General features: G+C 60.4%; 1 protein-coding gene across 1 annotated transcript in view; it reads right to left on the bottom strand.

Annotated features, from left to right (window-relative positions):
- NFIX (nuclear factor I X) overlaps positions 1-14,699 on the bottom strand; it is a 96,864-nt gene extending 82,165 nt beyond the window's left edge. The window contains exon 1 of the mRNA XM_082379792.1: positions 14,351-14,699. Within this exon, the coding sequence (XP_082235918.1) occupies positions 14,351-14,377 (27 nt within the window). The 5' untranslated portion in view covers positions 14,378-14,699. The remainder of the gene's footprint in view (positions 1-14,350) is intronic.
- Between the last annotated feature and the right edge of the window lie 5,801 nt (positions 14,700-20,500).

Raw genomic sequence — 20,500 nt, 5'->3', positions numbered from 1 at the left:
GGAATTTCCACAAACACACGCGGACTGGGGGGCTTCAGGGCGACGTGGGGGACGGTCTGGATCCTCCCCTCGGGGCGCTCTGGAGAAGGCACGGAAGTTGATCTTTCTTCGGCCGGGCGGGGGCATCCGGAGCGCTTTGGTTGGGCAGTGGGGCCGTCTAGGGAGTCTTGGGACGCCCTCCCCCCACCTCCTTTCAGCGAGGCGCTTCTATTTTAAGACATCTCCCATCCCTCCAAAACCCACCCACACTCGCTCCTGAGGTCCACGGTGCTCACAGGGAACCCGCCTCCAAGCCCCGGGCGCACCTGAGGGAAAGACCAGGAGGGCTGGTAGCGCGCGGCCTGAGCTGCCAAGCTGGACTCAGGGGGGCAAATGGAAGTTTCGCCCGAGAAGGGGGGGGCATTAAATGGTCTCTTTGTGGAGAGGAATTGCAGGCCGTCACTCAGGATTAATTTAAGCAGCAACAGCAAACACACCAAAAAGCAATGTCTCGCCGCCAGCACCCACCCCCGCGATTGTGTCTCGAGGAGGGCTTGGGGATTCGGTGATGTAGCTCGGCCTTTCGTGGGAAGGGGGGTCCCTAGCCTTTAAGAACGAGGGGCGTCCACAGTGGGAAGAGAGGAGGCTGCTCCCGCCTCGCCCCACGTCCCTGCTTGGAGAAATGGGGTTTTTTGCAGGTTTGGGAAGAAGCTGAATAGGGATGGTAAAACCCAAGTATAAACGTGGAGCGGGAATGGGGGGAGGTTCTTACATATAAGAAATATATATAAAGGTACACATTTCCAATATAAATATAGCACATGCAGGGGCGCCACTGGGCAACAGTTCTGGGGCGTCTTACCTGCGCCCCAGGGACATTTGGGGAGGCGGGTGTTCTAAGAGAGCTGGGGGCGGTGGGAATTAGGCCTCCGATTCCCAGTCCCCTCCCCCCAAAACCTGAATGCGGTTTTGCAGCCAGGTGCCCTGGGCGGCCTGGCAGGTGTGCAGCTCACGTGAAATACACGCGTGTGCAGACTGGGGAGGTGTGTGCCCGCGTGGGCCTGGAGCCACATGCGTGGGCACCGGCAGTTCCTGCAGGCTCACCTAAGCCCGGGACCCCCGTGGGGACGCAGGGCAGTACCAGCGCTCAGAACCCCGGTGAGGATGCAAGCAAGAGCGCATGTGTGTGTGGGGGGTGTGTGTGTGTGTGTGTGTGTGTGTGTGTGTGTGTGTGCGCGCCGGGACCCCATCTGAGGTTGGGAAAGGGTATTATTTATGGGGGGGGTGCTCCCAGCAGTCCCATTGGGGCGTGAGGCCCGTGTATGCGTATAAGCTGGCGGTGCCTGGGATCCCGGTCGGGGGCGCCTGGCTAGGGCACGCTGGCGACCGGGGTCTGAGCCCCTGTGCAGGAGCGTGCTTACGTGCAGTGCGCGCGGCCGAGTGTCCACTGGGGCGTTGGACCTGGGAGTGCGCCCGCCCGGGTGCCCCGTCGGGGCCGATGCGCCGGGGTGTGCGCATGTGCTTGCCCTAAGGGTAGCCACGTGCGCCCGGGCCGCCGTCGCCGCCACGCCGAGCCAGGATTTGGCCCCTGAGCGGGCCAGGGGGCAGGGCCCGCCGCCGCCCGGCGGGTCTCAGCGGGATGTCGTTGGAGCGGTGTTGGTTTTGGCCGTGGCAGCGCTAATGGGGGAAGCCCCGGGGAGCCGGGCGGGGGTGGGGTGGGGGTGGTGGAACAAAGAAGGGGAAAGCGAGCTGCAGAGGAGGAGGAAGCGCCCTGGAATGCGGAGGGCCCTGGGGAGTCGGGGTACAGGGCAGCCCGAGTCTCCCGGGCATGGTTTGGGCCGAGGGACTTGCCAGGCAGCCTAGGGCTTGCCACTCCCACCCCCAACTGTGGATGGAGACAGAGGTTTTCAAGACCCAGGACTTCTCTGCCTTCCAGAACCCTGGCCCCAGCCAAAGGCTCCTACACATGGAACCCAGCAGAACCGCAGGCTGCAGCCACCGCGGTCCACAAGGAGCAAAGTAACATTTGGGCTGGAGGGCATGGCTCACATTTCCTCAGGTGAAGGCAGACAGTCTGAGCCCTCTTACGCAAGGGGCAGGAGGCCCCTTCCCCTGTTTCTTGGCTGGGCTGCTTAGAACCTCAGTTTTTCCCATCTGGGGAATGGGAAGGGAACTCCCATGGGGGGGCCAGAAGGGGGGAGTCTCAGTTGGATAGGAGTGGGTTGAAAAGCAGTGAGATCTGTTTAAATCTTGCTTGCCCCTGGGGGCCTGGCTGAGTAATTCCTGCCACCCCACTTCTAGCCTCATGACCTTGGCACTTGACCTTCTGGCCTGTTTCCTCATCTGTAAAGCAGGTTACTCATACCTGCCTTATGCTGAGAGGGTTACAGGAGGTCACGTGAACCCACCCACCCACTGCCCAGGCATAATTGCTCTGGAGTTGGTAGCTGTTATTTTTATTGTGAGGAGTCTATGGCTGTGACAAGCTGTGACGCTTGGTGTGATCGCGTGAGGCTGGCTGTGTGTGTGACTGTGCCGCTGTGTGTGTGTGCGTGTGTGACAGGTTGTGTGTGAGACTGTGCGTGGACGACAGATTGTGCCGGTGTGCGGCGGTGCCTGTGACAGGCTGTCACTGCGCGACAGACTGCGGGTGGCGGGGTGTTGCGGGTACCGACTGTGAGTGGAGATGAAGCGGTGTGTGGGGCTGGGACCAGGGGACCCCCATAAACCTATCTCAGTGAGGGTCTAGCTGACAGTGAGATGGGGAGGCTCTCGGGGCCTGGGGGCGGGTCAGTCCGGTGTCCTGTCCAGACTTGGCCTTTCTATTGTCCAGCGGGATCCCGTCTGCTTACAAACCTCAGGAGGGGATGGTTCAGAGGTACCCTATGATGGATCTTCCCCCTCCCACATTGTGTCAGCTCAGATGCCCACCCCCCAGCTTCTTGCCTGAGTTTGGGGAACTCCAGGAGGGTCATCAGGGACCTCAGGGCATGGAGGACCCCAGGCCTGTCTGGCTTCGGTGAGGGACACACACCCCAAGCCTGTTTCCCACGATTTCCCTGAGCTCCAGGCCTGGGCAGGGCTGCTGGAGACCCAGAGAAGGAGGGATTTAGGGAAAGATCAAGAAAAGCCAGGAGAGAAATGGAGGGAGAGGTGAGAAAAACAGAGACTTCCCTGGGAACTGGCAAACCTAGAGTTTCTTGAGGTCGGGGTCTCCAGTCAGGGTGGACACCCATCAGGTTTGCAGAAATGCCAGCTGACACCTATGAGCACTGCTTGTACCCCAGGCCTCATGCTCAGACCCCGCTATTAGGGACTCACTCCTCCCTTCAACGATTCCAACCCAGGCACTCTTCTCATCAGTGTGGGATTCTGCTTCTTACACCCTCTGGGCCCAGTGCCTCCTTCTACAGTTGGAGAAACTGAGGCTGAGAAAGGGGAGGGGACCCATCTGAGCACCCACTCACGCCCACGAGACCTGAGAATGCAGGACTCCAGGCTTCGTGGCCATGCACTTTCCCAGTGTGGAAAAACCTCACCAGCTGGAAAAACCCCAGGGCCTGTGGGCTGGGGGCAGCACACTCCAAACCCTTCCCTCCCCCCTGGGTGTGTCAGTATGTGTGTGTTGTGTGTGTTATCAGTGAGCGCTATGGTCCTTGCCTGTCATGTGTCTGGTGTCGCAAGCTAGAGCATGAAGTGTGTGTGTCCCTCTGCCGGTGCGGGCCTCTGTGTGTCTATGTGTCCATTCAGGGCCAGCCCCTGCCAGAGAGAGGGGAGAAGCGTCGAAGCACCCCCCCACCCCACCCACCACCACCCCCCCCCGAAAGTGTGTCTTTGATACTTGCAGCCTCGGCAGCGAAAAACAAGTTTCCACAGGGCCGCCTTGGGCTGAGGCCAGGCCGTCCTCAAATAACATTTGAAGTTACTTAGCAAACTTTGTTTAGTGCCGAGAGAGGCGGGCAGCGAGCTGGGGTGGGGGGGGCAGTAAACCGGTTCCTCCGAAGTCCCTTGTCCCTCTGGGGGCACGAGTGCCCAACGTGGGGCTTGATTCCCCCACCCCTGGCTCTGGGCGGGGGAAACAGAAAACTTGAAGTCCTGGGGATGGGGGTGACTTGGGGGAGGAAGGGTTGGAGCACCCTACAAATGAAGCCTTACTTTTCCCAGTCCAGACCCCCGGCTTGGACAGAAATGCCCACCTGGTCTCCCAGTGGCCCAGAGGCTGACACGAGGTCCCGGGGCCGGTCAGAAACGGGAGAGTCTGCACTTCTCCACCACCCCCTTTCTGCAGCCCAGCTCTGCCAACCTCGAGGCTGGTTGCACGAGCTGGCTCGAAGCATGTTTCCCCCTCCAGACACACACTCACACAAGCACCCAGAAAGCCCCCCTCATGCCCATATGCTCGGCCCCCCAAACTCTCTCTTCCAGGGTCCCAGCCCCAGGCAGCAGAGGCCAGAGAGCCAGCAATGGCGGGTTTGGAAGTGAGGTTGGCGCCTATGGGAGGGGGAGGGGGAGGAGATGCCAAAAATGGTGAGCCATTACAGGCAAGCAGGCGAGAGAGGGAGGAAGCGAGCAGGGAAGATGGAAGCCAGGCGGGCATCCTCGCCGAGCTCCAGGATGCAAAGGGGCAGCGGGAAAAGCAGCCCGGGCCCTTCCAAGGAGTAGGCATGGGGGACAAGCCCCAGGTGGCACGGGGCGGGCAGGGGGCCGGGAGGTGCCCAGCGTTCCCCCACCCCCACCCCAAGCTTCAAGATGGAGACTGGCAGCAGCAGCCGCTCGGCTCTGCCCAGGCATGGGGTGGGGGTGGGGGGCAGGCAGGGTGCCAAACCAAATGCCACCAGGCTGGGCACGATGGTTGCCAGCCAGCAGTGCCTACCCCACTAGCCCCAGCCCAGAGCCCTCACACCTGGAGCTCTGGGGGTGGAGGGAGATGGGGACCTAGTTGGGAATCGGGGGTCCAGCAGACAAAGCCAGGTCCCCTCAAGCCCTGGGCAGGTCCCCAAGACCCTACAAAGATGGCACGGCCTGGCACTGCCAGGGTGACAGGCTGGGGTAAAAATAAACTGGACCCGCCCCAAGGGAGCTAAATTGAGGGGCCCAGGTGGAAGTGCCACTCCGGGCCACCAGCTGCCCCAGCCCCACCCCCCAGCTCAGAGCGGCACAGTTGAGAGTGCCCGGTGCCCATTGACGCCCAGTTTCTGTAGAGAAGAGGCGCCGGCCATCTTGTCCCCAGGTCTTAGGCGGGCAGCATACGGTGTATGCACAAGTACGGATAATGGATGACCTCAGACTGCAGCAACAACAGGCTGTGCGTTCCGGGCAGACGGTGGGGGCAACCATGCTAAGTCACGTACCCCTGACCTCTGCACCGCCCCCTTGGAGAGGGCAAAGGGCCTGGGAGGCCGCACTTGAGCTGTGGCAGAGCAACAGAGTTGAAAGTCAACACTGAGCCACGAGGCCTCCCAGACCACCTCTGCTGAAACCACAGCTGCCCAGCACTTCCGAGGACCCTACTGTTCTCTTTTCCCCATAACACCTATCGCTGTCTCAAGTGCTGGACCCTCCCTTGTTTATCGGGTTCACGGTCTATCCTCCCACCGGGGCTGGCACCTCCACTGATTTTGCTCCTTGCCGAGCCCCCAGGGCCTAGAACAGGGCCTGGCACCCAGGAAGTGCTTAACAAATATTTGTGGAAGGAATGCACAGGCCCCTGGCTGCACCCCCAGCACGAGGGCTTCGGCTAGGTGCCCAGCAATGTGTGGGAGAGGGTGTTGGGCCCTGCCAGGAAGGTGAGGGCAAGCCTGGCCAGTGGGGTGTGCAGAGGGGATGAGATAACCATCCACTCTCATTCTGAGCCCTGGACAGAAAAAGATCTGAAGGTCAGAGCAGTAAGGACGGTTCAAGGGCCAACAGCTGGGACATACTTCAAATGGGGGTATGGAGGCCTAGAGGCCCACTCCGAAATTTGGTAAAGGCCAGAGAATAAGCTGCATTTTTGTCCCATCAGTAGGATTAAGGATGGTGGCGATCAGAGAAGAGGCTCAGGCTCCACCACTTTCTAGCCCTTGGCCTTGTCCCAGGGTGCTTCTTCTCTGAGTCTCAGTTTTTCATCTATAAAATCAAGCACTTACTTCACATCAAGCACTGTTTTAAAGGACTCTGGATAAGCCAACTCCTCTCTGATCCTTACCACAACCCTGTGAGAGGAAACTGAGGCCCAGAGACGTTGAGCGACTTGCCCAAGGTCACACAGCTAGTGAGTAGCAGAGCCAGGATTCAAACCCAGGAAGTTGGCTCAGAGGCCCCATTCTCCTAATAATGTCCAAATGTCCCAGATGCCAACAGTGCCAAAGTGGAGAAACCCTGCCCTAATATACTGTCAGACACACACATGGGCACAGCTAACCCTTGCCACACCCGCCTCATGTGGAAGGATTCAGGGAGACAAGCTAGGAAGGCACTCAGCACAGGTCGAGACACAGCGAGCACACAGCACACTTTGGCCATTGCTATGATTTTTAGGACAAACACTCATTCACTTATTATCCTACAAAACGCTTTCTTCCTGTATGATTCCACCAGTCGTATTTCTCCAGAGTCAGAAATGAGGAGTCAACGGCCAGAGGATTAATGAGACAGCCACACGGAGGACAAGAGTCTCAGAGGTCAGCCTCGCCTACCATCCTGGACTGTCTCGATGGCTGCCAGAAGCAAGACTGTGAGACGGGGGCCCCTAGCCGCTGGGCCCAGAAGGCCAGGGTGTCCTGGGCATGGGTGGGCATGTGGCCTCCCACGAGTATCCCCCAGGCCTCTACAAACCAGCACAGGGACTCAGAGCTCCCAGTTCCCTCAGGAGAGGCTGGGGTGGTTGGATCTGCTGCTCAAAGACGGCCAGCAAGTAGAGGGGAGGTAAAAGGAGGGCAGGTCTCGCCTCTCAGGTGCCATTTCCAAGCAGGGCCAGGTGTGGCCCAGGTGTGAATGGGTGTGTGGGTGTGACCCTCGTCCCTGTGTGCTGGAGCAACATGGGATTGTGTACATGCCACACCATTTGCACCTGGGCTTGTGTGTGTGTGTGTGTGTGTGTGTGAGAGGTGGGGGGCCCTGCATTTGTGACAAAACCTGGGTCCTACTAAGCAAGACACCGTGAGATACTGTGTCAGCCGGACTCTTGTCCGTGTGTGTGCGTGCGCAGTGGGTGTCAGGGGCTAGCTGGGCCCGTGCGTGTAACTGCTGACATTGGGGGCTGGACGATTACGTGTGGTTGGGGCCGTCCTGTGCACTGTGGGGTATTGGGCAGCACCCCTGGCTTCCACCCACTAGGTGCCAGTGGCAAACCCCCCTCCAGGTGCGACAACCAAATGCTTCCAGACATCGCCAGGTGTGTGTGTATCACCATGTGTCTGACAGTGTCACTGTGTGCGTGTGCCGTGTGCTTCTCACCACGTGTCTGTGGGGCCGTGAGCTCCTGTGTGTTGGGTGGTGGCAGTGCCTGTGTCTGCGCCGTGTGTCTCACGGTGTGTTACCGTGTGACCGTGTGTGCCCCAGGGTCTGCACCCACGTGCGTGTCCCTGCGTGTGGAGCACGAGCCGCTGTGTTCAGTGTGGCGGGCATCCCTAGGTGTCTGGGTGCGAAGGCGAGCCTGTGTGTGGGAACGCCTGTGTCTGTGTGCTCCTGCGTGCTGTGCCAGGGTGTGCCGTGCCTGTGTGACAGCGTGATTCTTTGTGCCTGTGTGTGCCAATGAGAGTGTGCGACTTTGTGTGAGATGGACCTGGAATAAACCCCCGAGATGATTCTACTGAAGCCGATATTTGGACGGACCCTCCTGGATGATTCGCCCCCCACCCCCAGCTCCTGGCTGCCCCGGACTGAAAGCCGCTTCCTGGGGCCAAGGGGGTGAGGTGCGCCTCTGAGCTACCCGTTACTCCAGCTTGGCTCCTGCGGATTCAGGTGGGGACAGATCCCCCCCCCGCCCTTGCCCGATCTGTGCCAGGAAGGCTGGCCCCGAGCTTTCAACCAAGGAGGCAGGGTCCTCGGCGGCGGTGGTGGCACTGCCCCCTACCCACTGCTGGCCACCAACGCCAGCTTCCCTCAGGGTGGGGCCCAGTGGGGGGAGAGCTCCCCAGTGCAACCCCGGCTTCCGATTGGCTATGGAGCGCCGCAGTGCCCGCCACCCGCCTCCCCCTCCCCGCTGGCGCAGCCACATCGGTAGTGATGGCAAACGCAGCTCGGCGTTCTGGGCACAGCTGCGCCTCACAGAGGCCTGCCAGCCCCACCAGAAGCCAGACACCCCAGCTCCGTGCCCCCGACCCCTCCCCAGCCGGCCGCCCACCCAGCCGGGCAGCATGGTCACCCCGGCCACCGCTCTCTCGAGCTGCCAGGCCCAGTCCACCCAGCCCCCTCGCCCACCAGGCCTGTGCCCCCTTGGCCAAGCCCGCTTGGGGGCCCAGGCCCCTGCACGCGGCCACTCCCGCCCTCAGAGGGGCTCCTCCAGAGGGGGGGGAGGCAGCAAGGAAGGGGGGCGGGGAAGGGGGGAGCTAGCCCTTCTTTTAGTGAACGCGCCCAGAGCTGGAGCCAAAAATCGAGGAGGAGAGATATTCAGACAGAGCCAAGATGCGTTTGGCAGGAGGAGAGAGAGAGAGGGAGAGAGGGAGCGGGAGGAGGGGAAGAGAGAGGGAGGAAAGAGAGGGGGGCGGGGGAAAACAGGGAGGGGGCCTCAGTTTCCAAATCCGTGCTCTCAGAGCCTCGGAGGGACAGCGGGCAGCACGGAGGTGTGGGACCTGGAGCAGGCTTGGCCGCTGGGGACGGTAGGGGGCGGTGGGCCCTGGCCCACAGAGACAGCCGGACACCCCAGCTGGCCAGGCCAGGACGGACACAGGCAGAAGCCAAGATCAATGTGCACCGGGCAGACAGAGGGAGGCCTGTGGGCGGCCCAAACACACACCCGCACCTCGCCACACAACGGGCTTCTGTCCATGCCGGGCCAGGGGCACGGGTGGGGCCCACAGCAGGGCCACCATGGCCGCCCGACCTCATGGGAAGCCTCGAAGAAGCCAGCCTGCTCCCAGACACTAGCTTGGCCGCCATGGTGGGCACTTCCCAAGGTGCCAAGAGGCCAAGGGAGGCCAGGGAGAGGGGCCCATGTGGTGAAACACACATTGATGGTCACAGGGACAAGCCCAGGACGCACAATGCCATGGGGACGATACCTGTAGGCGCACGCATTGACACAGGTATGTCAACACAAACAGGCCGCCATGCACGGTAAGGCACACGGATACACCGCTTGTCATGACGATCAGACACCCAGAGGATTCGATGATTTGTTTAGTGACATACCACAGCGGCACCGTGACACAAAGACCACATCAGGTATCCCGATACACATGGTGACACACACCACCAACCCGTCACCCGAATACACAGAGACGGAGCTTGGGATGGCCCTCAGAGACACCAGGCAGCATCCAGGGACATACCCTCCGGAGGGACACAGGGACATTTGGAAAGGGACCCACACACACGCAGAGCCACACTGCTGTCCTCGGGAAAATGGTGGCTCTAAGGCTCACCATGCCGACGAACACACATGCGAACCGGGGAGAACCCGGGGAGCTGCTCAGGGATGTCTCCCTTGGCCCCTTCGCCTCCACGGGGGTAGCAAAGTGCAGACACCCCCTCATTTCCCCCACCTCAGCTAGGAGGGACAGGAGCCCCATCCTCAGCACTGTGTTGGAGGGAAGCACGGTTGTCCGGGCCTCCTCATCCTCTGTCGGTCCAGCTGGAGGAAAGTGTGAGACCCCCACACTTGCACTTCAAGAGCAGAGGACAGGAATCAAGCAGACCAAAAAGGCCAGGCTCCCAGCGGGTTGGAAGTGGAAGCAGGTGGTCAGTGCCAGGGGGATTTCACTGTCAGCCACAGCTGCACGCCCACCCCTCGCACATACCTGAAACGCCCACTTGACCCTGCCAAGTGCCCACGTAGGGTCCCACACATGCATCCTGTTGGTCCCAGGTGACAATGCCCTGATGCAGATGCAGAAATGATTCTGGAGCCATGCAGACGTCCCTAAGGTCACCACTGGGACCCACTCAGATCTCTAGGCTCTTTGCCCCACTCACATTTGGGCACTCATGTGCACAGACACTCCTGCACATTCTGGCACAAGGCCTCAGAGCCCAGCCCCAAAGCAGGCCTGGTCGAGGTCAGGAAAAGGGCCAGGGCAGCCAAAGCCCCCAAGAATGGCATCTGGCCCCCACGGGGCAGCCCAGGCCTTGGCATTCTCCCTGCCCCCTCCCCGACCCCCACCATCACCTCTCCCTGCCTTGAACCCCTGCCATCCCCTACTTGGCCTACAGGACCCCACCTAAGGGAAAACAGCTGGGCCATGAGCTGGCCTCTTTCCTTCCAAACTCTTCTCTTGCTTCCTCCTCCAGAAAGTCCATTTGGATTTCTATGGTTGGGAGGTGCTTGACCCTGGCTTCCATCCCTCTGAAGCAGCCTACCCTCAGCTGGGAGGGCCCGGGGCTGGCCTAATGATGATAACCGAAATGACACGTCATTCCTTTTCTTGAGCACATGCTACGTGCCAGGCATGACACTGAGCCTAATCACAGCATGAGAGGTAGGCACTACTATTGTCTATTTTGTTTTTTTAATTTTTATTTATTTATTTTTTTTATTGCCCATGTTACAGACCAAGAAAATCCTGTGTTTCAGGTCACAGAATGTAAGATGCAGAGCTGGAGCTCAAGCTCTGCGCTGTCTTATTTGCAAAGTCTAACGCTCAACCTCTGCTCCCACAGCTACACCTGGGAGCCCTTGAGGCCACACAAGACATTCTTGGCTGGGCCAGGACCCCTGGCTCCAGCCCCCAGAGAGAGGGGAGCCTCTTGCCCCCATGTTAACTCAGCAGAGCCCTCGGCTCTGAGCTCAGTCTCTCCAAGCTCAACCTAACCCCAGGCATGGCCTACTCTGTCCCAGCTCGTGGCCACACACACCTCCCACCCCAGCAGTGGACATAAAGCAGGCAGGGCCAGAGCAGACAGAAAATGCGCCATATAAAGGAGGCCCCATGTTGGTGCCGGGACAGGGAGAAACAGCTTCACAGGGACAGAGGGGTGGCCACAGAGACCCAGGGAGAGAGCTGGGGGGTCATCAGGGAGGCCCCAGTCCATCCCCCTCCCCTGAAGGAGTGTGTATGTGGCTGCGTGGAAACAAGGGTACGTGAACATTCCGCTGCTCCCGTGGGGCCGTGTGGCAGGGAATGTCGGCGAACATGCGTGTCTGTATACACACCCAGGTAAGCCAACAGCCTTGTGTCTTGTGTAAAGGTATGTGCCCTTGGGTCTGTGTAAGTGTGGGGGTGAACACACACTTGAGTCAGCCTGTATTCGAATGTGTCTGGACGGTATCGCTGTGTCTCCGTGCGTTTATGTCGATATACATATCCCATCTCAAGGGGTTCGTGTGTGTGTGCCGGTGGGGAGAGAACACAGGTCCACCGTTTCCTGTGTCCCTAAGTTCGTCTGTCCATGGCCGAACTTGCTGTGTCTGGACATCAGCATAAACATGTCGTTCATGTCCTCATCTTGGCGGCAGCGGTGGTGTATGTGTGTGTCCACATCCTGTGTGCCGCTGTTTGTTAGGGGTGCGGGGCCATCCATCCACCCCTTTCCCCTCCACCGAGGACTCAGGCCCATGGCTGCAGTGGGCTCAAGCAGCTCCAGCAAGCACCCCGCCCAGCCGCCCTGGATTTCGATGCTTTTTCCAGAAGGAGATTTCCCCCCACACCCGCCCTTCCCCCTCGCCCACAGTGCCTTTCCCCACCAGGGCCCCGCTGCTCCAAGCTCGTTCCTGCTCAATCATTTATTGACTTTAAAATCGAAGCCAATTCTGGTTTGAAAAAAAGAAGAGAGAGAGAGAGAGAGAGACACACACACACACACACACACACACACCACACACACACAGAGGCCAGAGAAGAGACAGAGTCCGAGACTCAGGGGGAGGGGGGGAGCAGAGATGGGGCCAGAACCAGAATCAGAGACAGGGAAAGACAAGGACAGTCAAAGATATAGGACAGAGAGACGGATGGAAAAGGGGCAGAGAGAGACAGAGATAGAGGAAAAGACAGAAACTGGCAGAGCAAACTATGGAAGCAGAAAGATTTATAAAAACAGACTAGCTCCCAGAAATGTGGCCGTCAGGAGGGGCAGGCTGGACCCTGCTGACCAGCCAACAGCAGCCGCCTACCCAGAGCTGAGGGGCTCAATCTAGCGAGTCCGTGCCCCCTTCTCTCCCCCCACGCCCTGGCATACTCAGGCCTGTGACACAGAGCTGAGCCCTTGCTCCCTTCGAAGGTGTCAGAGAGCCAAGCCCCGGCCATCACCCTGAGTCTGGGGGCTGCCCCAGCCTCTCCCTAGTCTTGTCACCAGTGGATCAGCTAGCATTTTCTTTCCCAGGGTCTGTGACATCTGAAGAGCCAAGTTCTCACCCAGGCCGAGGAGGAGGGTGGGCCAGGGAGCCGAGCTGGCGGCTGGTGGGCCAGGGGCCGCTCAAGCATGAGGTCTTGGTCCCACTAGGCCCCGAATACCAGCCACACCGGCCAAGCAAATGTGGCACCAAAGGCAGCCACAGCTCAGACCCAGCTAGGTGGGTAGGGTCGTCGTGCGGGGGCCCAAGATGGGGTGGCCGGCCAGGCAGAGGCACAGATATGGGGGTCCCCCACACTGTCATAGTGGCCAGAGTGCCTGCTCACACCTGCATGCACACCATGATACATACGTGTGCATGTGCACCTCACCAACACGTACTCACATCCTATACAGGAAGACCCTCACCCTGGGCCACACACATGTCCATACACACAGGGCTGCCCACGGCTGATCCACAAGGCCACAAGCAGACCCCCGAGATTGACTCACACACACACTTGCATCTGTGGATTCAAGAGTGTGGTGTGGGCATTCTGTTTGTTACGTGGGGGGGCTGACACACACCCCTGACATACCCTCTAGCCCCTCGCCAATACCACACCCACATAGCAGCCATATTCACATGGACTCCCACTCCCAGCCTGGGCACACTTGGCACACAGCTGGCAAGGCTCAGACTGGCAGAGGGGACAATTAGGACCCAGGCCTGGCCTAGAGACTCCCCCCACAAACGCAGGCCCTGCTGGCAGGCAGGGCTAGGAAGCCCCCAGGTGTCGCCTCTGCGGAGTCTGGGATGCCAGCTATAGCGTGGCCCAGCAGACAGCGCTACCAGGGCTGCTGTGGGGCTCTGGGCAGCTTCTGTGCCCTCTCAGAGCCAGGAGCCACCACCGGAGAGGGTGGGGTGGCAGGGCAGGCATCCCCCGGGCCTTTGCCGCCTGCCGAGCGCAGTGCAGGGAACTTCGCTGGAGGCGGGACGCGCTTCCGCAGCGCGCCAAGGTCGGCACAGCGCCCGCGGCTGACCCGGCGGCGTGGCCCCAGCACTGTCGGCGGTGTCCGCGGCTCCCGCCAGCCCCTCCCGCCTCCGGGCAGCGGGACGGGATTCCCCAAACCCGCCTGGTCCACCGCGCGGCAGCCGGGGTCGCTGGGGCCGGAAAGTTTGCGCCGAGGAAAGTTTTTTTTTTTTTTTTTTCGGGGGGGGGGCGCCGCGGCTGCGGCGTCCAGGGTCGGCGAAGAGGCGCGGCCAGGGCTGGCAGCCCGCCCGCCCCTCCCTCCCCTCCCCTGCCCCACAGAAATTTGGGAGCCCCGCCATTTTCTTAGCCCCGCTCCCATGTGAGGCCTGAACAAAGACTTTGGGGAGACGCCCGGGCTGCTCGGCCCGCCCGGGGCACCCCGGCGGCACGCAGGGGCCACCACCACGCACGCCGGCCGCTGCCACCCTCGGGAACCGCTGCGCCCGCCCCAGGGAGCGCCGCCAGACCCAGTCCCCGCACTGCGCCCTCGGGACCACCCCCTGCCACTCTGTCATCCCGCAAACACTGCCAGCGGCCACGCTGTCCGGGTGCACGCCACAGTCGCCCACAGGTCGGCGGGAGTCCCGCTGCCCACTGCACCCCAGTCGAGCGCGCGCGCGCGCACACACAGACACACATACACACACACAAACACGCACTCCCGCTCCGCGCTACAGGGGCAGCGCCACGCACGCAGCCGGCAGCCCCCGGAACCCCCAACAGGAGTCTGCCTCCTGGCCAGGGTCGCACGCGCACGGGGGCGCCCGCACGCGTGGCCGGACTCCCCACCGCACGGCTTGCACCCCTCGGCCGCCCGCGGACTCACTCCCCCCAGCCGCCGCGCGCCCCCTCCGCCCTCCCGCCCGCGCCGCCGGCCGGCCTCCTGCGCCCGCTCCCCTCCCGGGTCGCGCGGGGGCGGCGGCCGGTACCTGGGTGAGGCAGTACGGGGAGTACATAGCTGGGCTCCCGGGCGGGAGCGCGGCGGCCGACCGCGGCGAGGGGAGGCCCGGCAGGCGGCGGCCGCGCTCGGGCTCCGGCTCTGGCTCGGTTCCTCCGGCCTCCGCCGCGCTGCGCCCGCCCGGCCCGCGGCCCCGCGCTCGGCCCGGCGCCGCTCCGCGCTCGCCGCTCGCAGGCTCGGCCCCGCCGGCTCCGGGGCCGCCGCCGCCGCCGCGCTCGCCGCTGCCTCTCGCGTCCGCAGCCGCCGCCGCGCGTCTACTCCATGCCGCCGCCGCTCGGCCGGTCACCCTCGCCCGCCGCCGCCGCCGCCGCCGCCGCCGCCGCCGCCGCGCTGTGAAAGTGAAAGTTTAGACAAAGTTTGGAAGCGGCGCACTCCGGGGAGAGGGAGCGGGCGGGCGGCGCGGGCGGGAGGAGGGGCGCGGGGAGGGGCGGGCAGGGCGGGGGAGCGACGGCCGGCGCGCACACACACACACACAACACACACACATATGCACGCACACATGCACACACACACACACTCAGACACGCGCGCGCGGGGGCGCACGCCAACACGGCCACCCCGACACGTGCTGGCCCGCGTTCCAAAGCAGACACACGCTGACACGCAGTGAGGTTCGGAGCCCTCCATACATGTCACGTACAGAACGCATTGCCACACGTTCCACATTCCAACAAAGCACTCGCAGTCACCTACGCGCACACAGCATAGGCACACAACCCACACACATGCACCGACACCCCCCCACCAAGACTAGGAAAGCAACCCACAACCCACACACTGACATGAACACAGGGCCCACCATCACATGATACCCACACATATGCATTTCAACAACAAACCATGTTTAGACTCCCAGATACAGGTGGACACACTCCAATATGGGCCTCACACAGACACACACTGATACACACCAAGACACACACACCAGTGCATGCTGACATATACAGATTCATGCTGACACATTGACACTGGCATGATCACACAACCACATCCTCACACACTCCAGGCACACAGCTCCTATACGTAGACACCCAAATGCACATACAACACACGCACAAAGCTGCACCAAAACAGATGCACTAATGCACTGTCACACAAACACAAACCATCAGACACCAGGACATACATGCCAAACACAGGGAAAGCACTGACCTTGATACAAAGTGACACTGGCAGAGACAACAGCACACAGGAACACATACCACACACCTGATGCCCAGATGTACACAGGTATCACACACATACACCCAGGCCCCTCCCACGCCCCACTCCCAACACACACACACACACACACACACACACACACACACTTGTACTTGGCCCTGATCATGGACACACACACAAATCTAGCAAGGACCACACAGCCCAACCATCAGGGACAGAAATGGGCATTGAGGTCTCAGGTACATGTATTCACAGCCCCTTGGTGAGGCTCCATTCCCCTCATGCAGGCCCCTGGTCCCCCATTTCCAGAGCAAAGAGGAATGGGGGGAAAGGTTTGTGCTGAGGACCCTGGCATGGGGGCAAGGGGAGCCCTTAAGTGACCCCCAGGGTGGGCGGGGAGGTGGTGCCTGCAGCCCCCAGGCAGCTCCTGCCGAGGCAAAGCTCCCTCCTGCTGCCAGGTGCAGCCAGCACTTTCTCACCCTCCTGGGGCAAGAAGCTGTGGCAGTTCTCAGCTATGCATTGTCTGTTGGAGGGGTGTCGATGCCCAGGCGTGTGTGTATGTCCATGTGAAAATATGCCTGAGGGGATGTGTTCCTGGTCACATTGCATCTTTGAGGCAGGGTGGCCAGAGTTGTGTTCTTGGGAGTCTGGGTGGGTCCGGGTGTCCTCTGGGGGAAAGGAGGTGCAGGTCAATGTATGTCCGTCTAGGAGTCTCTTTGAATGGGCCAGTGTGGTGTAGCAGTGATGCGGGTCTGGCTGTGTACCTGGGGTGTCTGTGAGTCAGAGGGTGAGTGTCTGCCAGGCTCTGTGCCTAGCACTGGGGACATAGTAGGGAACAAGACAAAAGACCCTGCGATGGGGGGTGCTGACATTCTAGTGGGAGTTAGGTGTAGAGGTCACCTTGGCAGTGTCTGGTCTTTGACAGGAAGTGGGGTGACAAGCGTGCCTAGGTGAATATGTGTGTGTGTGTATTGAGCTGACCACAGTGTGTGCATCAGCTGTGAGGCTCTTTCTGTCAGCAAGTGTCAGTGTACGTAACAAGCTTGTGTATGTGTGGCAGGGATGTGGGTCTCTCTACGCGTCCCAGAGTGTGTGTGACCCAGGGGGTCTGTCTGTAATCAGGGTCTGTGTGGCTGAAAGTGTTAATGGGTGTCACTAGGAATGTGTTTCTCTCTGTTGGGTCCCTGTGAGTCTGGGGCAGTGATGAAGATCTGTGTGTACCAGAGTATGTGTACACAGGTGACTGTGTGTGTCAGGGAGCGGGGCTCTGTGTCTTTTCAGAGATATGGGTCTGTGTATCAGGCTGTGTTGGTGTGTGTGACTAGGTGTGTGTGTGCGCATGTGTGTCAGGGAGGGAGGTCTCTGTGTGCCTGAGGATGTGCCTGGGTACATGTGTGTCTGTCATTGCCGTACTTGGGGGGCTCTGTCCTGGGATCCCGCCGATCCGACCCAGCCTTCCCCCTCTGCATCGCAGCCGCTGCCGATGAAAGGCCGTGGCAGAGGGAATCGATACGTCCTTAAAAATTCAAGGGCTTCTCGTAAACAGAAACTTTTAACACCGTTTAAAGTTTCAGGGCCGCCGCTGCTGCCTCCCGGCCGAAGCCTCCACCGCTGCAGTCCGAGGGCGTGTGGGAGGAGGCACCGGAGGGGGGGGGGGCGGGTGCCGAGGAGAAGGGGCGGGGTTACATGGGGGGATGGAGGAGGGGCTGCAGGAGGGCACTGGAGGATATGTGGGACTGAGGGGAGGAGCAGGAAGGGGATTTGGGGATCAAGGGGCTGGGGGCTTGGATGGCTCAGGAAAGGGATGTGAGGTTAAGGGGGGGAGAATAGGGAGGGGAGGGAAGCAGGAAGTTGCGGGGGGACAGGGATGGGTCTGGGGGCCTTTGAGGAGGCCCAAGAGAGGCTGGAATGTCTGGTAGAAGGAACTGGGGATATGTATGCCCAGGAGAGGTTTGGGGTGCCAAGGTGGGGCTTGGATGGCTGAGGGAAGGAGCAGAGGATAAATCTGGGGGGTTACGGGGCCTGGGTGAAGGGGACATTGGAGCAGTGTGGGCCTGTGGGGGGCTGGAGGGGGGGCAATAGGAAAGGTTTGGAGAAGGGGGGAGGAATGGTTGAAGGGTTTGGGGTGTCTGGGATCTTTAGTGTAACTGGTGGATTGGGGAGACCTCGAGAGACAGGTGGACCCTCCTTGCCCCTCTGCAAACAGCCATGAAGGGGTAACCCCTCAGAAGTCCCATCAACTTTGGCTCAGTCCTCTCCCCACCTGCCGGCCTGTCCTCCCAGCCCTGTTCCACCATCCGTGCCAGCCCCTAGGGCTGGGGTCTGCCCACTCCCTCCTCACCCTCCTGGTCCCGCCTCTGGCGCCAAGCCTGGGCTCTGCTTGAACCAGCATCCCATACCCACTTCACACACGCATTCCATTCATACACACAGACACAACATCCATCCACACACACACAACACCCATCCTTCCATTCACACACCCTCACACCACAACACCCTCCCTGTGTGCACACACACACCCTCTCTCTTCCTTACACACTCGCACATCCATCCATGTTCCCACAAACAAAACATTTTCCCCATATTCATGAACATATCCACACTCAGAATTCTCTTCACGTTGCTCAGACCACCCCCATACCCACAACAAACACCCCCCACACCATGCACACACATCCACATCCACTCTGCTCCCCTCTCCACAGCTGCCAGCTGGGAGGATTTTTACAGAGAGGCTGAGGGGTTGCCCTGGAGGACACCCGGGGCCCCCCTCCCCCTCTCCCTCCCCCCTCCCCCAGAGCCCAGGTCTTAGGACCACACCTGGCCTTCAAGAAATCACAGGGGAGAAGGGTGTTGCCAGGGGGGGGGGGGCTGTGTACAGCTGGGATGCCACAGCTGGAATCTCCCACATTCCTCCCTGCCGGGGCTGCCCACCTGGCTGCGGCTGGCAGCAGGTGTGTGCTTACAATGCAGGTGTGCGGGGGGAGGAGGAGGGAGGAGTGGGCACCAGGCCCATGGCATTACCCAGCCAGGATGCTGGGGGCAGTAGGAGGTGGTACCAAAACATCTGGGCTCCAGCAGCCAAGTCCTGGGCCACCAAAGGTGGGGCCAGGCATTGCTGGGCTCCGGGGCAGGTGGGCAGGCCTCTCCGCAGAGGAGGATGAACATCTGGTACACAAGATAAGTCAAGAGCCAGGCTGAGGGTGCTGCCAGGGTCGGGGAGGGGTGCTCTAGGCCCTCCTGGCAGGACTGGGGATCCCCACTCCCCAAGAGGGCCTTACGCCTCTCCTGCCCAGCCTGGAGGACATGGTCTGTGCCCAGGCTGCGGTCCTAGCCTTGTGCTCGCTGCCCCTCCCTGGGCCGGGAACCTGTAGTGGGGAGTGAGGAGTTACAGCCCCACTGTCAAGGCACACCTGGCCAGGCACCTGCGTCCATGCCACACACACACACCAGACGCCTACAGTCACGTGCACACAGAATCACAAAGACACACACAGGCGTGCTCAGACACACAAAGATACAGACCCTCCTCCTCCTCTGAGCAGTCATGTAAAATGCCGTAATCACACACAGACACAGGATCACCCAGAAATGCTGTCGCACACCCTTAGTACACAGACACACAGGCACACGGCTGCAGAGAGAATCCCACACAGATCTCCCCAGAGCCACCCACAGAGTGACACCAATAACACTCCAGTCACACACAAAGACCTTCACCATCACATAGACCTCCCCCATAGAGACTCAGAGTTACACTGACTCACAAAGACAAACCCAGTTATACAGACTCCCAGAATCATATGCTGAGTCCAGTTACACGGATACACACGAGGCCACACAAAGTCACACAATTACACAAAGTTTTACAGACCTTTTTTTTTTTTTTTTTTTTTTTTTTTTTACAGACCTTTTGAGTCACGTACACAGATGTTCTCAAAATCATCCATAGATGTGGCACACGCAGGGTGACACAAAGATATACAGATCACATATACACAGACACACAGGATCATCCATTGTCACAACTGATCACACACTGACACCCAAAGACACACACAGGCATCCCCAAATCACAAATGGGGATACTCAGGCCAGCCCGCAGCTGTGCACAAGGTGCCACAGACACACTCACACGTGCCCCAGCAGCACAGCACGGCTAGCGCCAAGGACAGGCAGGCGGCAGGGCTTCCTGTGGCTAACGCTCATCTGGAGGCAAGGGAAGGAGCTGGGGAAACATTTCATTTGCAGCCGGCTGGAGAGCCACCCCACCCGTCCTGGAAACCTGGCCCTGGCTCCTGAATGGGGCCTCTGTGTACCGCCACCACCCTGCCGACCAGGGTGTGGGTATCAGGGGGGTGAGGCCGGCCACACTGTGTCCCTGGCTGAGCATCAGGGGCCACCCAGCCACATACCAGGGCCTAAGCTGGAGTTCCCCAGACCAGAGGAGCCCCCCTCACCCCCATCCCCACCGCATCTGGAGGCCACTCCCCAACCCAGCCTGCAGAGGGAAGACAGAGCAGCAAGGCAGAGCCCCGGCTGGCACTGGATCTCCAGGTATCCCCTGTCTCAGGCCCACATGTGTCCTCAGGCTGAGCAGCTGCCACTCCCATGTCACAAGGCCTCTCGATCCAGCACAAAGGTAAGACACCACGGCTGTATGTGACAGCATTGCTGAGGATGTGACAGTGTAGCTGTGTGTGACAGTGTAGCCGGGCTCCCTGTGCAGCCTTGGGGTGGGGGCGGGGCAGTCATAGCCCCTTGGCTCATGTCATCACACACTCACTGTCACACACATAGTGTCACCATCACACCTTCAATCACACAGCCACACACAGCCACACTGTCTCATCTTCAGTCACACTGTCACACATGCTGTCACACCTTCAACCACACACAGAGCCACATTGTCACACCTTCAACCAGCAACCCTGCCTGTCACACCCCCAGCCAT

This window comes from Balaenoptera borealis, assembly GCF_965194805.1.
Source record: "Balaenoptera borealis genome assembly, chromosome: 2".
In the NCBI taxonomy this organism is placed as follows: domain Eukaryota; kingdom Metazoa; phylum Chordata; class Mammalia; order Artiodactyla; family Balaenopteridae; genus Balaenoptera; species Balaenoptera borealis.
Note: the sequence above shows the minus strand (reverse complement) of the source record. Positions and strands in the feature narration are given on the sequence as shown.